At 46.0% G+C, this 18,865-nt stretch overlaps 1 protein-coding gene across 2 annotated transcripts in view; it reads right to left on the bottom strand.

The window, feature by feature from the left end:
• The window catches only part of grap2a (GRB2 related adaptor protein 2a), a 46,114-nt gene that overhangs the window by 16,307 nt on the left and 10,942 nt on the right, over window positions 1–18,865 (bottom strand). For both annotated transcript variants that reach the window (XM_084328462.1, XM_084328463.1), the window contains one exon: window positions 12,210–12,332. In XM_084328462.1, the coding sequence (XP_084184588.1) occupies window positions 12,210–12,287 (78 nt within the window). In that variant the 5' untranslated portion in view covers window positions 12,288–12,332. The remainder of the gene's footprint in view (window positions 1–12,209; window positions 12,333–18,865) is intronic.

Here is an 18,865-nt window from a genome sequence, read left to right as displayed (position 1 = left end):
TGGAAGATGATTAAACAGAAGGTTTTGTAGATACAGTACTGAATTCTGCCATCTGGACACATGCAATTTGAAATATGATTATAGAATATAGAATATCAGGCATAAAATGGTTATGCGATTAAAATGCGATTAATTAGATTAATTAATTACAAATCCTGTAATTAATTAGATACATTTTTTTAATCGCCTGACAGCACTAATATAAATCAATCTTCACTACAACTCTAAAACAGCACGGTCTATGGAAACAGAGAAATGACAGCTAACAAATCCATTCCGGGACAGCGCTCCGTAATAGTCAGACTCACGTCACGCGTAATGAGAGTCTGTCTCTTTCTCTCTCTCTCGTAACGAAGTGCACGCTCCGTAATAGTCAGACTTGAGTTGCGCATAATGAGAGTCTTTCTCTCTCTCGGAACGCAGTACGCGCTCCGTAATAGTCAGACTTGCGTCGCGCATAATGAGTCTCTCTCTCTCTCTCTCTCTCTCTCTCTCTCTCTCTCTCTCTCTCTCTCTCTCTCTCTCTCTCTCTTGGAACGCAGTGTGTGCTCCGTAATAGTCAGAATCACATCACGCGTAATTAGAGTCTCTTTCTCTCTTTCTCTCTCTCGGAGCGTAGTGCGCGCTCCGTAATAGTCAGACTTGGGTTGCGCATAATGAGAGTCTCTCTCTCTCTCTCTCTCTCTCTCTCTCTCTCTCTCTCTCGGAACACAGTGCATGCTCCGTAATATTCAGACTTGCGTTGCGCGTAATGAGAGTCTGTCTCTTTCTCTCTGTATTTCTCTCTCTCTCGGAATGCATCGCACGCTCCGTAATAGTCAGACTCGCGTTGTGCGTAATGAGAGTCTCTGTCTCTCTCTCTCTCTCTCTCTCTCTCGCTCTCTCATAGCCAAATATTACAGTATAAAAACGAACTGGATATTTGGACAGTGTGTGTGTGCGCGCGCATCTCTGGTCTTTGGAAAGACCAGATGAGGTCAGAGGAGTTTGATAGTATTTACTGAGGATGGCCAAAATAATTATACAGAGAGAAGCTTCAGCAAGTACAAAACATTGCTGACCGACAAAAGAGAATCCCTCACTGAGGAAAACAAAGGCCTAACCATCATGTATCACAAATGGTGATCTCAGCCAGAGATGGGGAGAATCATGAACCTTTAACACAATGGAGGCCAAACCCGAGAAAAGTCGGGTTAACTCGCCAGCGGTTGGGCGCCAGACCCGAGATTTCTCTGGTTTTGGTCGTTATTTCTTTTATTCGACATTTCCCTTCATTATCCATCCAGGGAGCCTTCAAGTTGGCTACAAAACCCTATCATTGGGAATGGCTCTGAGATCTCAAAAGTCCAATACCGCCGCCTGGTGGGTTGCGGCGTGTTTGCACATCCTTTGAAACTCTCTGTATTCGGGTGTGCATTGATGAAATAGGTCCGGGCGAACTTTTCCTAGTCGGGCATGGCGAGCGCTTATAACGCATGGATTTATAAGAATCAAACAATCAAATACACAAAGAATTTAATCTCACCAGTTCCACATATTATTTTTACGCACAGTTATTGTTATGTTTGAAGGCTCATGGTGTAGCATTAAGGATACCAATTGTACACCACAGATACCACAAATTCTTCTATGAAAGAGAGACATCGAGAGGTTTTGTATCAGATTTTTATCATCAATTACTAACGTCCTCGTATGAAATCCTCCACCTAGACTCAGTCTGGAGGAGGGATATACCAGACCTGGAAATACATTTTGATTGGCAAGAAGCCTGGGCAAATGTTCGACTTGCGTCACGGAACCCGGACCATCAACAAATCAATCTTAACTATATTCATAGGACATACTTGACTCCTATAAGACTGAACAGAATGGGTCTTAAACAAGACTCCAAATGCTCCTTATGTACAAATGGGGATGAGGGTACATTTATGCACATGTACTGGGACTGCCCACCAGTTAAGATATTCTGGAAAGAAGTGACCCAGCAATTATCAAATCTCTTAACTCTGAATATACCTGTACACCCCTCTGTATTACTGTTGAATGATGTTTTTGAGTGTGCAGTACCTATACAGCTAAAGAGATTGGTTTTATCTGGTATCACAGCGGCTAAAAAGCTGATAGCATCACGATGGTTTCAACCGGAAAAAATGTGCATATCTCGATGTGATTTATCTAGAAATATCTACAGCAAGAATTTTGGGTCTCAGTGAATCCAAAATTACAATGTGGTTAGAAGTGGTGGAGAGAATAAAAGCTAACATATAATTGTAGTGCCTGGTTAGGAGCGAATGATAATGGATGGATTATCCAAGGGGGGGCCCGGGGGGGGGGGGGGGAGCGAGCAAGAGCATATGTGTGTAGGGTATTAGCTAGCAAGTATTAGGTGTATATATTGTATAATACATTTATTTAAATGGTGATTTCATTGGTTGTGCACTGTTAATTAATGCTTGTATATCTAATTTTATGTTGTTATATTTATGTGTTTGTTTAAAAAATTATAAAAAAAAAAATACAAAAAAAGAATCAAACACTCCCGATTAATGTTCTTTGGTGGATTATGTTATGGACACGATCGATATCAATACTTGGAATGGCGATCAGATAATTGGAATATTCTTTTTGGGTTACATCCTAGTCAAGGTATGGGCTATATATATATATATATATATATATATATATATATATATATATATATATATATATATATATATAATAATTCCTTCATTGCGATCGGAGGGTATGTGTGTAATGTACTGTGTAACGTATTCCGTTGATGACGATCAAAGCATAAAAAAACGAAATAGTAGCGTATACAGGCAAGAAACGTCAAGTTTTTAGTGAAATGCACGTATTGCTGCATAGCGTCGTTTTCTGGGATTAGACAGGATTACTCTAAAACTATATTCATATTCACCACGGTATGTATGAATGTATGGATGAAAAAATTATTTCTTTAACACATATTGAACGATAGATAGTCGATGTCAAATGGGCCATAGTATTGTATCCATAGCTATAATATAGAATATAGTTATAGCCCTGCAAACAGCGCCACGTATTCCTATATTTTAGAGCGTCTGCCTTTTAACAACACATCACGCATGTAACGCTTGGGTTCTCTGGCACGCCTAAGAACCACCCATCATTCTGACACCTGCCACTGGGCTTCTCTGTCACTTATCTCCCTGTCACTTGTCACTTATTGTTTGGGTCTCCTGATTGGTTGTCATGTTGGAACGCTTGGTATGTCAGGAATGCGCTTAAACCCCTGTCTCTCTACTTCCAGTTGTCGGATCTTCACATTCTCCTGCAGAGTACACGGCGGTACTGCAGACACTGGACGTTGCTGTCATTATTGTTATCATTATTATCTTCTCTCCTAGACGCCCTGCGTCAGTGTACTATATGTTGCTATTACTCTAGGTGTACCGTTCTACAATAAAGAGAACCACCGTTAACGAGTAAACAACCTTCTCTGCCTCTACTTATTACTCCACAACTGGAACCTACCTGTCTCCGTCGTAACAGAAGATCCAACCATCAACGGTTCCATGGAGTCATACGGAGAGATGCACGGAAACTGGAGACCGCGCTGGGGCAAGTATCCGAGCGACAACAACAGGTCAGCGCCGAGCTGGTTCGACTGGGAGGACTCACCATTTCCTCCCAGGAGACGGCCATTTCGGCGTTGGCCGCGGCCCAGAGAGCCAGTACCGAGGTGGCTGAGGCGAGGACGGCGGCAACTGAGGCGTCACCGGAGGGAGCGGCAGTTGGCGGCAGGAGAGATCGTGCGGCACACGGGATCCAGGAAGAGATCCGGGAGCCACTGCTATCACCGCCGGGCCGCTACTCAGGAGCACTGGAGGGATGCAGAGAATTCATCACCCAGTGTTCACTCGTGTTCCAATTGCAGCCATGCTCAGTCATTCCCCTCTGCTATTTCCCAGGTTGCATACATCATCACCCTCCTCTCTGGCCGAGCACTTTCCTGGGCTACAGCCGAATGGGAGAATGGGTTGAGAAGAGTATTTTCTATTTATGAGGCCGGTGGGCGGCTAGTCGCCTGCTGGCAGGGCCTCCGCAATGTTACAGATTACGCCATTGAATTCAGGATCGTGGCTCGGGAGGCAGCTTGGCCAGAGATTCCCTGTTGTGTCTTGTTTGTTCAGGGGCTCTCCGTACGGATGAAGGACGAGCTCTCCGTACGTGAGTTGCCGGAGCACTTGGATGAGATCATCACCATGGCCATTTGCTTGGACAATCGACATCGGGAGAGGGAACGTGAGCGAGGAACAAAAGCTCAGGTACGTGTCCCTTCTTCTCCTGTTGTCGCCAGCTCTCTGCACTACACGAGTGAGCCACTGGGTGATGAACCCATGCAGCTCGGGGCGCTGTCGCTCACGGACGAGGAGCGACGGCGCTTTGTCGAAGAAGGACGCTGCTTCCGGTGCGGCCGCACCGGTCATCGTTTCGGGAGCTGTCGGGGCTTCTCGGGAAAAGGAGGAGCCCGCTATGTCCTGAGGAGGCGCTGGCAGGTGGGCAGAAACCCTCACATCTTCTTGATACACGCACTATTTTTACAGTGACTGTCAACACGGGGAGCGACGACGTCAAGAACACAGTTGCTCTGATTGACTCAGGGGCTGCGGGTAACTTTATCCATGTGGGGCTGGTGGAGGAATGGGGAATTCCTCTTGAGGAACTGGTGGTACCTGTTCTTGTCCAGGCCCTGGATGGCCGACCGCTGGGCAGTGGGAGCATCACCTACCGCACTACTCCTATGCACATTCGGGTGGAGGGTGGTGGGTGGGAGGAGGTGCAATTTTTCGTGCTTGTTTCTCCCATTTCCGTCATGGTCTTAGGTCATCCCTGGTTAGCTCTTCACAACCCCGTGATTAACTGGTCTACGGGCGAACTCTCAACGGGGAACGACATCGAGTCGGGGCCCGGCGAGAGTTTGCCCACACCCCCCCCCCTCTTCTCTTTTCTCTCCCTCTTTTCTCTCCAGGATGGTGGGGAGCGTTGCAGATGCTGACAGCCCTACTAATCCGGATTTAATGGGTGTACCCGAGATCTACTGGGACCTGGCGGATGTTTTTAGCAAAACGCGTGCTAAAGCACTACCGCCTCATAGATCTTACGACTGCCCCATTGATCTTCTACCTGGTACCTCTCCGCCCCGTGGGCGTATGTTCTCCCTCTCGCGCCCTGAGACAGTGTCTATGAACACTTACATTGAGGAGGCATTGCTCGCGGGGCATATACGTCCTTCCACATCTCCTGCCGGCGCTGGCTTCTTTTTCGTTGCAAAGAAGGATGGGGGTCAGCGACCGTGCATTGATTATAGGGGGTTGAACGATGTATCCATCAAGAACCGTTACCCGTTGCCTCTCATGGACACCGCCTTTGAGTGCTTACAGGGGGCACAGGTCTTCTCTAAACTTGACTTACGTAATGCATACAATCTGGTCAGGATTAGAGAAGGAGACGAGTGGAAGACTGCATTTAACACGCCCAATGGGCATTATGAGTACTTAGTCATGCCCTTTGGCTTAGCTAATGCTCCAGCAGTCTTTCAAGCCCTGGTCAACGACATGCTGCAGGACTTAATTGGGGTGTCGGTGTTCGTTTACTTAGATGACATCCTGATTTTTTCTCGCGATATGGTGCATCACCAAGTGCACGTTCGTGAGGTGCTAGACCGTCTCCTCAAGCATCAACTATTTGTTAAGGCAGAGAAGTGTGTATTTCACACTGACACTGTTTCCTTCCTGGGCTTTGTGTTGACGAAGGGCGATCTTCGCATGGATCCAGCCAAGGTGAGTGCAGTCTTGGACTGGCCACGGCCTTCGTCGCTCAAAGAGTTACAATGGTGTTTGGGCTTTGCAAATTTCTACAGGCATTTTTTTCCGCAATTTTAGCACCTTAGCCAATCCGTTAACAGCTCTCACTAAGTCCTCTCTCCCTGGCTTTGAATGGTCGACTAGGGCAGAGTCGGCCTTCTGCGACCTCAAACGTCGATTTACCTCCGCCCCTGTACTGATCCGCCACGATGCAGAGGTTCCGTTTATTGTGGAGGTGGATGCCTCTGACATCGCGGTGGGGGGGTGATCTCTCAGAGATGTTTAAAGGACGGTAAAGTGCATCCTTGTGCTTTTTTTTCTCGCCGACTGTCTTCGGCCGAGCGTAACTACGACGTGGGTAATCGGGAGTTATTGGCAATCAAATTGGCACTAGAGGAGTGGAGACATTGGTTGGAGGGGGCAGCACATCCCTTCATTGTTTGGACTGATCATAAGAACTTGGCTTACATCCAAGGGGCTAAACGCCTTAATTCTCGCCAGGCCAGGTGGGCGTTATTCCTCACTCGATTTCAATTTACTATCTCCTATCGACCCGGTTCCAAAAACTTTAAACCTGACGCGTTGTCGCGCCAATTTGATCCTCCGGGTCGAGAGGAGAGCCCCCATCCCATTATTCCACAGGCCTTGATTTTGGCACCCGTGTCTTGGGGCATAGATAAGGTGGTAAGATCGGCTCTGGCACGGGAGCCTGATCCTGGTGGGGGTCCTCCGGGACGGCTGTATGTGCCCAAGGCTGGACGCTCACGCCTGCTGCAGTGGGCACATACCTCTTCACTCACCGGCCACCCTGGGGTCACTAGAACCCTGGAGTTTATCCGTAGGAGGTTCTGGTGGTCGACAGTGGAGGGGGATACGTGTTCCTTTGTGGCGGCCTGCCCGGTGTGTGCGCGCAGTAAGACCTCTCGCCGTGCGCCGGCGGGTCTCCTCCGGCCGCTTTCTATTCCCAAACGTCCCTGGTCGCACATATCCCTGGATTTTATTTCGGGCCTGCCCTTGTCAGATGGGTTCACTACCATTTTGGTGGTGGTGGACCGTTTCTCCAAGGCGGCTCACTTCATTCCCCTTCCCAAGCTTCCCTCGGCCCGAGAGACGGCTGATCTGGTGGTACAGCACGTCTTTCGGGTCCACAGGCTCCCAGTGGATATCGTGTCAGACTGGGGTCCTCAGTTCGCCTCCAGGTTCTGGAAGGCGTTTTCCGCCAGCCTCTGCGCCTCCCGTCAGCCTCTCGTCTGGGTTTCACCCGCAGTTGAACGGGCAGACGGAGCGCGTCAACCAGGATCTGGAGGGGGTCTTGAGGTGTTACGTTGCCGGGTGCCCGTGATCTCCCTCTCCGGGTGGAGTCCAGGAAGCTGGCTCCTCGCTTCATAGGACCCTTTAGAGTGATTCGTCGGGTGAACCCTGTGGCTTACAAGTTGCGGCTTCCGAGTTCGATGAGGATTCATCCGACGTTTCATGTGTCTCTGTTGAAGCCATTCCTCTCATCGCCCTTGTCCCCGCCTCTGCCCGCGGTTCCTCCGCCTCGGTTGATCGGTGGTCGACCGGTCTACGCGGTGCGGAGGATCCTGGGTTGTAGACGGAGGGGTAGGGGGTTTCAGTTCTTGGTGGATTGGGAGGGGTACGGGGTAGAAGAGCGTTCTTGGGTGCCTCAAAGGGATATCCTAGATCCCAGCCTGATCGATGATTTCCGGCGGCTGCATCCCGAGGCCCCTAGGTAAACGTCAGGTGCCGTTCGTCGGGGGAGGGTACTGTAACGCTTGGGTTCTCTGGCACGCCTGAGAACCACCCATCATTCTGACACCTGTCACTGGGCTTCTCTGTCACTTATCTCCCTGTCACTTATTGTTTGGGTCTCCTGATTGGTTGTCACGTTGGAACGCTTAGTATGTCAGGAATGTGGTCGTACTTAAACCCCTGTCTCTCTACTTCCAGTTGTCGGATCTTCACATTCTCCCGCAGAGTACACGGCGGTACTGCAGACACTGGACGTTGCGGTCATTATTGTTATCATTATTATCTTCTCTCCTAGACGCCCTGCGTCAGTGTACTATCTGTTGCTATTACTCTAGGTGTACCGTTCTACAATAAAGAGAACCACCGTTAACGAGTAAACAACCTTATCTGCCTCTACTTATTACTCCACAACTGGAACCTACCTGTCTCCATCGTAACACACGCTGTGATGTCCATTGAGTTAAACAAGTTATTATTTTGTATTATTTAATAATTATTTAATAATTATTTAGTTATTGCACTGCACTGGCAGTTGAACTGCATTTAACTGAATACAAAAATGCATTGAACTGCTCTGGCACTGTTGTATGGCAGATGTACTGTTATAAAAATAATTTTGTATTGTTTTTTTTAGTTAAACTTAAATCCAAAAGGAAAAAATATAAAAAACAGAGAAATCCGAAAACAGGAAAATTCGAATCCGAAAACAGGAAAATATCAAACGGATTTCATAGGGCCCTACATTTGCTTTGTGCCTACAGAAATTGTTGTGAACCAAAATACCTACAAATAAACAAATACACATTCCAAATAAGTGGAATTTTGGTTTTGGCATGCCACAAATTCATTTGGGAAGTGAGTTGGATAAAAATTTTGAAAGTAGCTACTCATCATTAATTAAGTGGCATTTTATTTCTGATTAAAGTGTTTTTTTCTTTCTATTATGAATTTGACGAGACAATAGTCACGGTTCAAACCTGAGCCATTTGCATAGAAAAGCTATGTACTATGCTCAATTGAGCTATGCTCAATGTGGACTCAATGTAACACTAACCATCCATCTACATTCATTGCACACACATCCACATGCACACATTCACTTAAACAAACAAACAAACAAACAAACACTCACCCTTAACATTCACTTTAGACACTTTAAACACTTTTAACACTACACCATATTTTATCCATGTATTACAAAAAGATTTGCACTACATCCATACCTCGTTTTGTATTTAGCATTTTTGTACCTCATTGTTTGCATTTTGTACTTATTTAGGTTGTATTTTAGTTTGTATATTGTATATTGTATATTTTGTATAGTGTTTGGACTTTATTCTTTTAACTTTTTTCTTTTACTGTATGAAGCACATTATCAGGGGGCTCATACAGAACCAAGCATTTCACTGTAATGTAAATGTATTTTATACGTGACAAATAAAACAAAACTTGAAACTTGAACTATAGTCTACTGAGCTATACTTTACTTGCTTTCTCATGTTTCAAGCAAAGTAGTGCATTACTCGAGCAATGATACACTTGTGACAGTAGCACTGAAAAGCTTCTGGAAACTTGGTAATGATCATCAGAGCTGTCGCGATCACCGCAGTAACGCAATCACGTCACGCCCACCGCAGAGTCAAGCTGATCACCGCATCACAACTGGGTTTAAATAATAATAATTATAATTGTGTAGCCCATTATCTTAACGCCATTGGGTTGAAAGTCTCCACTCACAGTTGCACAATGGAAAATAAAAAATGGTAAATGGAAAATGGACTGTATTTAATTATACAGCGCTTTTATCTAAAGCCCTTTACAAGTTATGCCTCACATTCACTCATTCATTCACACATTCACACACCAACGGTGGAGGCAACCATGCAAGGTGCCAACCTGCTCATCGAGAGCAGTTAGGGGTTCAGTGTCTTGCTCAAGGACACAAAGACACACTGCTGGGAGGAGCTGGAATCGAACCGGGAACCTTCTGTTTACCAGAGAGTTGTGGAAACAGCGAGGACAAGGCTGCAGCTACAGAAACCTTCTGTTGAAAGTTAACTTTTCATTTGTTTGTTTGTTTGATTTGACTCACCTTAAGGGGCTAAATCCACAAAGAATGGATTGCACGGAGCAAGTTGCACCCTTACTTACAATGCATTATGAATTGAAAATGGGGGACCCTGATGTAAACAAGACGAAAGTCTTTCTCTGGTCTGCATCCCCTTAACAATTGTGTGTATTGAGCCGTACTGTATTGTACCCATTCTGCAATCTGTTAATACAATTTTCATTCAATCAATCACCGTGCAGATTGATTGATTGAATGAACGTTTTATTAACAGATTATTGCAGAATGGGTACAATACAGTACGGCTCAATACACACAATTGTTAAGGTGGTGCAGACCAGAGAAAGTCTCTCGTCTTGAGGGTCCCCCATTTTCAATTCATAATGCATTGTAAGTAAGGGTGCAACTTGCTCCATGGCGATGCAATAAATTCTTTGTGGATTGTTTTCCTTATGTATGAATACTAATTTCACTGTCCAGTATTCTTCATCATGGCTTCATTCCAGGATTGATATCTTGATTGCTATTACTGTAATTTAATTTAGTTTTGAAAACGTTCAGAGTGAAATAAACGTTTTAAGTCATTGCTTGTGTATAACCCTTTCACTACCACATTACAGTAGGTTAATCCTTTCACTACCACACTACAAATGGTTAACACGTTCACTACCACACTACAAAGGGTTAACACTTTCACTACCACACTACAGAAGGTTAATCCTTTCACTACCACACTACAGAAGGTTAACCCCTTTCACTACCACACTACAAAGGGTTAACACTTTCACTACCACACTACAGAAGGTTAACCCTTTCACTACCACACTACAGAAGGTTAACCCCTTTCACTACCACACTACAAAGGGTTAACGCTTTCACTACCACACTACAGAAGGTTAACCCTTTCACTACCACACTACAGAAGGTTAACCCCTTTCACTACCACACTACAAAGGGTTAACGCTTTCACTACCACACTACAGAAGGTTAACCCTTTCACTACCACACTACAGAAGGTTAACCCCTTTCACTACCACACTACAAAGGGTTAACGCTTTCACTACCACACTACAGAAGTTTAACCCTTTCACTACCACACTACAGAAGTTTAACCCTTTCACTACCACACTACAGTCTGAAAACAAAATTTAACATCCCTAACTCCCACTTTTTTCGATATCTCCAAATCAGACACTATGTCAAAGAAAAAATTCCACATTTTGAAACCATGCCATGCAGAGAATTGCCCATTCTATGATCTCCTGAAGCTCCCTCCAGACTCCAGACACCTGATATCTCGCTTTATGTCCCTGTTTTCCACCTCTGTGTCCACTGACCATCTGAGAGATGCCTGGTCCACTGAGTTGAATCTAGAGGTGTCTGAGAACATATGGAATGAAGGTTTGACTAGAATCCAAACTTGCTCGATCAATGCTAGGTACAAATTGATTCAATTTAAAGTCATCCATAGACTCCACTATTCAAAGACCAAACTACACAGAATTTATCCATCTCTTTCTCCATTATGTGACAGGTGTAAAGTTGCAGAGGGCTCTTTAACACATCTCTTTTGGCTCTGTCCTCATTTACAAAAATTCTGGGGTGAAATATTCCTGTGGTTTTCCAGGGTCTATGGAAAGGACATTCCCCCTGATCCAGAGTTGGCACTCTTTGGGTGTTCAGAGACTGCCTTAAGGTACACGAGGGAGGAACAACAGACACTAATGCTTGGCATGGTAGCTGCAAAAAAAATTATTCTAACCGATTGGAAATCACCTACACCCCCGTGTTTCCAGAAATGGCTCAATGAAATTATCACAATCATACAGATGGAGAGGATCCGCTATTACAGATCCAAAGAGCACAACAGGTTTTTGGACATATGGAGCCCATTCATTGACTATCTGAAGGACAAATAACTGCATTCTGCAGAGACTCACCCCTGTATATCATGTTTGACCTGCACCTTGTAACACCTGGCTATACAACACACTTTAATGCTTTGAGTTAAGTCACACTGTTATTTTATTTTCCTGTCTGGCAGTCTTTTTAGTTTTTTTCTTCTCGTTTTGTTATGTCTGTTTATTTTTGTTCTGTCTCCTCCTTTTTGTTTGTCTGTTCTTGTCTAGTAAACTGAGAAATAAAGTATTAAAAAAAAAACTTCTATAGTGTGATAGTGAAAGGTAATGAGGAAGTTGTGTACACAATGAAGATATAAAATGGTTTAGGCCTACTTAATTTAGTATCACAACATTCAGCACAAGATAAATAAAGCATCTAACTGCAAACCAAAACAGCTAATTTAATTGTAATGACATCTGCATACTATACTGTATGCTACATTTACAGAATAAACTATTTGCAACATACATTTTCTGTGAACCATATTTACAGTAAATTCAAAAATTGTACAGTGTATTTCCGGCATATATTTTGTCGTGAAATGAATGTGAATTCCAATATACAATGTTAAGAGTGTAGAGTACTTGTGTAAAAGTTACTTTCCACCCCTGTTTAACCTTTGTATTGAACACACTCACCTTTAGAGTGTCACCCCTTCTGAAGCTGAGCTCAGCATCTGATGTTGCAGTAAAATCGTACGTTCCTCTGGCCTCCATGATGACAGGTCAATGCGGCGAAAAGGTTTAGTAGAAGAAGAGAAGCTGATGGTCCACCCCAAGCATATGCAATGAGAATAAAAGAGAGAGAGAGAGAGAGAGAGAGAGAGAGAGAGAGAGAGAGAGAGAGAGAGAGAGAGAGAGAGAGAGAGAGAGAGAGAGAGAGAGAGAGAAGAGAAGAGAAAGAGAAAGAGAAAGAGAAAGAGAAAGAGAAAGAGAAAGAGAAAGAGAAAGAGAAAGAGAAAGAGAGAGAGATAAGTTGTGGAGTTTGTTACATCTCAATAAATAGCTACGACTGTGCAGTATGCTCATATTTAGAGTCTGGGTCCATCAGATGGCACCTCATTAGCACAGATGTATGTTGTTGTGGGCGGGTCCTGGGACCAAGAGCGTGGAATTGTGACAGATACATACGTGTAAATTGACTGTTTCAGCCAATCAGAATCGAGATATTTGCATGCCGTTGTATAATCTGTGTTAAAACACTTCTCGATGAGAAGTAGTCAAGCGGAACATTAACACATTGAGTGTGAGAGAGACAAGCGACACGCTTTTCCACCTTTCATTAGGCAAAGAAGATTATTGGCTAATGTAGAGCCATATGAAATCCGCGTTCACGGAATCGCGGACGGAATCGCGGAATTGACCAATAAAAATGGAATCAACTGCAAAACGTGGAATATTGCAGAATTTGGCCTAATCTGGACTGAAATTCCGTTTTTGGGTGGAACGCTTGGTGCACACGCGACCGGGGAGGCGGACGCTAGAGCGGGTTACACACAACACAGGCAGTCTCCCAAGCGTCTCGCTGCTTTGGTGTTTACATCGTCAAGAAGCTAATAAATTCCCCAATAAGCCCCCAATTCAGAGCAGAGCAGTATCCTAATGACTTTTATGCCTCCGGCGATAAGGTGTTTTGCTAATTCTGTCAACGTTCCGTGGACTGGAGCCACAAAAACACTTGCGACACAATTTGTGATTAAATAGCGTTAGGACATGATCGCTTCTTGCTAAATCTAGTGCACCCATCCATTTGTTTAATGCAAACGAGTCATTATACACTGCCCTTTATAATCGAAATAAACTTAAATAGCTATGAAACGTTTTACAGTACATAGGACTATAGATGGAAATGATAGCTTCTTGCTAAATCTGGTGCAATCCATTTGTTTAATGCAAACGATTGTCATTATACACTGTCCTTTATAAACGAAATAAACTAAACTAAAGGTGCCTAAATTATGCATTACTATATTTCATCACAATAAAATAGATATAGCTAGGCTACTGACATTGTGATAATGTCAGTAGTAGCTAGCTGTATCTATTGTTTACACTTGAAATGTGTATTTTTATTTTGTCACAATATTATTTGAAAAGTATTGTGTAAAATGTAACTGTATTTCTGAGTTGCAGCACTTAAAAACATTAAATGGACTGTTATATCATATTCAATTGTAGACATTTATTCATTCCCACTTATTAGACACTATTTCTGATGGTAAAATGAGCATAAAAAGCAAAATACAGAATTCTGAAATATTAAAACGGAAAAAACGGAATTTGGGAAAAAATAAAATGGAATTTGGAAAATAATAAAACGGATTTCATATGGCTCTAGGCTAATGTTTACCCATGTGTGAAGTCATGCAATTACATGTTTCCCAAGGAATGCCATTATATACATTATGATAATAACAACAACATATATATTTTTTTATATGGATGATTGACAAATGTTTAAATCTTTTAAAGCTTAGGTGTAAGCCCCTCCCATCGCCCCACACAACATCCTCCTCCCCAAATCGACGTTCCAAACTTGACTTTTGGAGAAAAAAAAACAGATCGACTCGGGGGCATCGAGGTCTAAGCACTTGGCTACCACCGCAGAGCCCAGGGTTCAAGTCGTGGCAGTGGTACCTCCGGCTTGGTCAGTTGTCCCTACGAACACAGTTGTCAGTGTTCGTGGGTGGGTGTTATATGAGTCCTGGTCATTACAACAGTGACTCCTACTGGTCGGTCAGGGCGCCTGTTCAGCAGGGAAGGGATTTGGGGGAGATAGCGTGAACCTCTGCGTACATTGTTGGCCACTCCACGTGTATTGGAGGAGACGTGTAGACTCACTGACTGTAGAGTAACGCAATGACCAAGAGGGAATTGGCATAACGACACAATTGGGGGATGGGAGAAAAGATATGGAGATGAGAAGTAGAAATTATGATTGTTTCTTTCGTTTGTCAACAATCTTAGCATATCCCATTACATTACTGTGTTGTGAAGGATCAGATTAAACCGAATATATATATTTATTTATATATATATATTTAATTGTATTTGTATATCGTTTGATATCCCCTGTATATTCCTTGTACAATATGCACTGAATATCCCTTTAGTCTACTAAACAGCCCATAATAGTTTCATTCTACCATTGGACGAGAACCTGGCGCCAGGTTGCCATACCCCTAGGTCCAAGTTCAATCGTGCCGCCCAACATGTCGTGGCAAGCCCCGGTTCCGCGCAGGAATATGTCGGGCGAAATACGAATGGTACTATTTGTTCATAGCGCATATATATATGGCGCAAGTAAAGTAGAACTTTCTTTTAGTCCAGTTCTTTACCCTCCAACAGAGTGACAGACGCAAAGCCTCCCCACGACGCACGTGTGGTGTAGTAAGGCCTACTTGGCCCCAGAATAGGCATTGAGATATCGTGTAGATTAATAGTTGAATAGTCATAGTTTGGCACTATACCGTCGAGTTGGACGTATTCTATTAAGCTAATAATAGTCTATTTATGTATGGTGCATCGTTCGGTTAGAGTTCTAAAGTTATCAGTACCCCCATCGTTCCTGACGTTATCTGGACGCTTAACCAGGCTGGGCAGACCCCTAGTGGTGCTTGCATCCGAGGAGCTCCGGGCCAGGGCGACCGGACCTGTATATTGGATTACTCTACCCGGACGACGGCGAGCCTTCCACGGCTTGGATTATGCTTTGGGTGCTTTGATTATTCCATGGATAAAGGCCAACACTGCGGAGTGTTGGAACTACCCCCCGGAGAGGACTCCAGGTGAGACGGCGCTCTACACCAGTGAGGTCGCCTCACGTCTCTCCGTTGTGGACCGGCAGCTACCGTCCACAGAGGGTCCAGCTGTATTCGTCTGCGGACCGAGGTTCTGTGGGCACCGTGTTCAAGACTTTGAATTCTCCCAAGACACCGTCGGCCAGATGGGATACCGCCAGCGGCTTCTCTAACCCCCCCCCTCCTACTGTCTTACAACCAGCGGGACCCCCCCCCCCCCCCTTAGTGTATCCAGCTATAATCATTTAAGTACCATCGCTATCGTTTCCTAAATATTCCAGGTTGTATACTTACTCCCTGCGTAACCAGAGATTGGACATTCAATGTTGATTTACCTACGAATACTCATTTGCCATAAAAGTGCATATTTCATATTTCAAATCATAAATGTAATTAAGTGAACGTTGTATATACCTTTTGCTATATTAAACCTTCGATTTGGTACATTTGTGTGGATTCGTTTCATCAGGTGGGAAAGTGTTCATCATACTTATATCATGTACTGGATGGCCAGAAGTTAAAGTACAAGAGGTAGTGGTATTAAATATCATATCTAACAATACAGTCAGGGAATTGTACCCCTCAGTTACAATTGGTCCTTCGAGCCGGAGGGTAACTAGTGTAATATTAATATAGTGTTATTAATATTGAAATGGCCTATGATGAACACTCCACGAAACGATCCTCCTAACCTAGAACGCCCGCGGCGCAGACGACAGACACCTCAGTACTTAGAGGCTTACACTGTCAGTCAACTACCTAGCCTTCGACAAACGGTAAACGCGGTAAAAGTAGAAAGTAAAATTATGTCTGACCTTAACGACCAGGTTTCCCCGACCACAGAGGCCCTAGTAGGTCCTAATGTAACTGACCAAGCTCACGGTGGGGACCAGGAAGGAGCTGACATGCCTTTACCCCCCGCCACTACCCAAGAAGTAGTCCCCGACCAGCCCCGGGAGGAAGACAACCCTACAGAGAGAGAACTCTGCACGGAAGAAGAGGAGGAGAGCGCCGAGGAAATAGAGCTCCAGGACTCCCCAACGAGTACCCCCAGGAGCGGCTCACGCAGGAGCGGCTCACCTCCACAACCGCCTTCCCCCAGCGAAGCGGAGAGGATGCTACAACAGGCGTTCCTCGTCAGCCTGACAGCCTCTACCGAACGCGATCGACTCCAAGCACAGGCGCTTAGCGAGCGCGAACAACTCCAAGCACAACAACGGAGCGAAGACCAGCGCACACGCCTGGAGATGAGACGCCTCCAGACAGAAGAGAATATGGCAAGAGACCGGGCCGACGCCCAGCGCGCCGCTGCCGGTGCCCAAAGAGAAGCAGATCTCACCAAGCGCGAAGTCGAGCGCGACAAGTTACAAGCGCAGCTAATGGAGCAGCTGATCCGCAAGGCAACACCCTCCCCCTCCGCCAGGGGTTCAAGGAACTCGTCGAGACAACAGTCAAGGGCAGCGTCTCCTCAACGAGCAAGCGACCCTGAACTTGACCAACAGACCGAGCCTATACCCCCCGCAGACCCCCTTCACAGACCGGTCCAAGCGAGACCCAGCTACAAGGAAGGAGCGGCATACACTGCGGAGAAGCTAAATAAACGATTACAGGATCTGGAAGATCTGATAGAGGAAGAAGAGGGAGAGGAGGAGAACCAAGCCCGACGACAGCACAGTACTCCACCGGACCAGGAGGTCCCATACAGTCCAGGCTATACCCCCGCGGCGCTGCGCTACAGACCCCCGACTCTATTCACGGGTAAGCACGACGCACGACCAGCCCCGAGGAATAGCACCTGGACCAGCGGGCCATGGTACCCTGTCAGTACCAGCCCACAGCGAGGCGCAAGAGGGGACTCGCCCAGGAGGTCTCTCCCCCAACGCTCGCCGATGTATCAGCCATCCACGGCGTCATACATTGCCCCGCCGTCATTCCCAGACTTCGCCTATGAGAGTCGAGCACAGTACACGGAGCTCCGGATGTGCTTAGAGACAATGATGGTGGATGTCGCTGATGAACACCACAAGTATGCAATATTACTGAAGCACCTGAAAGTACCGCAAGCGCACAATATAGCGCTAGCCTATGCCACCTCTTCGACACCATACACAGCGGCCCTAGCGGCGCTGGACCAGAGATATGGACGTATATGGGATTACGTAATCCAAGAGATAAGGCATATTGATCGCCTACCCCCAGCCACAGACAATCGCTCACTAGACGACCTGTCAATCAAAGTGCAGTCCCTGGTAGGGATGCTGGGAGCGCAACGGGAGAAGGGCATGCATGAGCTATACGCCAACTCTAACGTCGAGAGGATTTTGGAGAAGCTGCCACCCGCAAGACAGGAGCGCTTTAGGCGGCAGAGAGATTACCGGGATCCCAACGGCCCCGAGCCATCCCTCCTTGATCTAGCCGACTTCCTGGCGAGAGAAGTCAGCAGCTTACGACTAGATACATTTGGGCGGAGCACGCCAAGCTCCAGAGAGGGACCCAGGAGAATAAATGATGGAAGAAGATCGGTGACTGTCATGCACCAATCAGAGTCAGTACCGAGCAGTAAGAGTCACAGCACCCCCTCGAGAAAAGAGAAGTGGAAGATAGCGTGTCCCTACTGTGAGAAAGAACACTGGCTGTCACAATGTGACCTATTCACAAAGATGAATGCAGAAGAAGTGAGTCAATGGATAAAGTCCAACCGGCGCTGTTATCGATGTGCGCGGCCCCACATGGCAGCCGAATGCCGCCTAAAGAAAATGTGCAGCCGGTGCGATGGAGCCCATCTAGATATACTACACGATAGTAACAGAAGACAGCCTCCACCTGCACCACGGAGCGGCACCAAGGCAAGTGTCATGTACATTGACCCCGCCAGCAGCAGCGGCGCCCAAGTGCTCTTAAAGGTAGTCCGTGTGACATTGAGCTACCAAGATAAAGTCATGGACACTTACGCCGTCCTTGATGACGGGTCAGAGAAGACCCTTCTGCTCGCGTCCGCTGCGGCCCAGTTGGGACTGCGGGGGAGCAAGAACGAAATGGCGATTCGGACAATAAGAAGAGATTTAAAGACGATAAAGGGCAAGAATGTCTCCTTCACCATCGCAGCAAACGGGCAGCCAGAGCGACGGTACAAGATTACAAATGCTTTCACCAGCCAAGAAATAGGACTATCGCAGTACACCTACCCTGTCACCAAGTTGATGGATAAATATGTGCACCTGCGCCAATTACCTATCCCGCTCATAGACGGCGCTACCCCGACCCTGCTGATAGGCTCCGACCATGCAGAACTCATAGTCCCGATTGACCGGGTCCATACAGGCCCCCGAGGCTGTCCTGCAGCAGTCGAGACCCGCCTAGGGTGGACCCTACAAGGCCCCCTCGCTAAATCTCTCAACCGAACAGCAGCCACTAGCTGCCTCCACTCCAGAACGACAGAAGAAGACACCACTCTCCTGCAGCATGTCGAGAGGCTATGGACCCTAGAGACAATGC

This window comes from Notolepis coatsorum (assembly GCF_963971535.1).
Source record: "Notolepis coatsorum genome assembly, chromosome: 14".
NCBI classification, from domain to species: domain Eukaryota; kingdom Metazoa; phylum Chordata; class Actinopteri; order Aulopiformes; family Paralepididae; genus Notolepis; species Notolepis coatsorum.
This window is presented reverse-complemented; position numbering and strand designations above follow the sequence as displayed.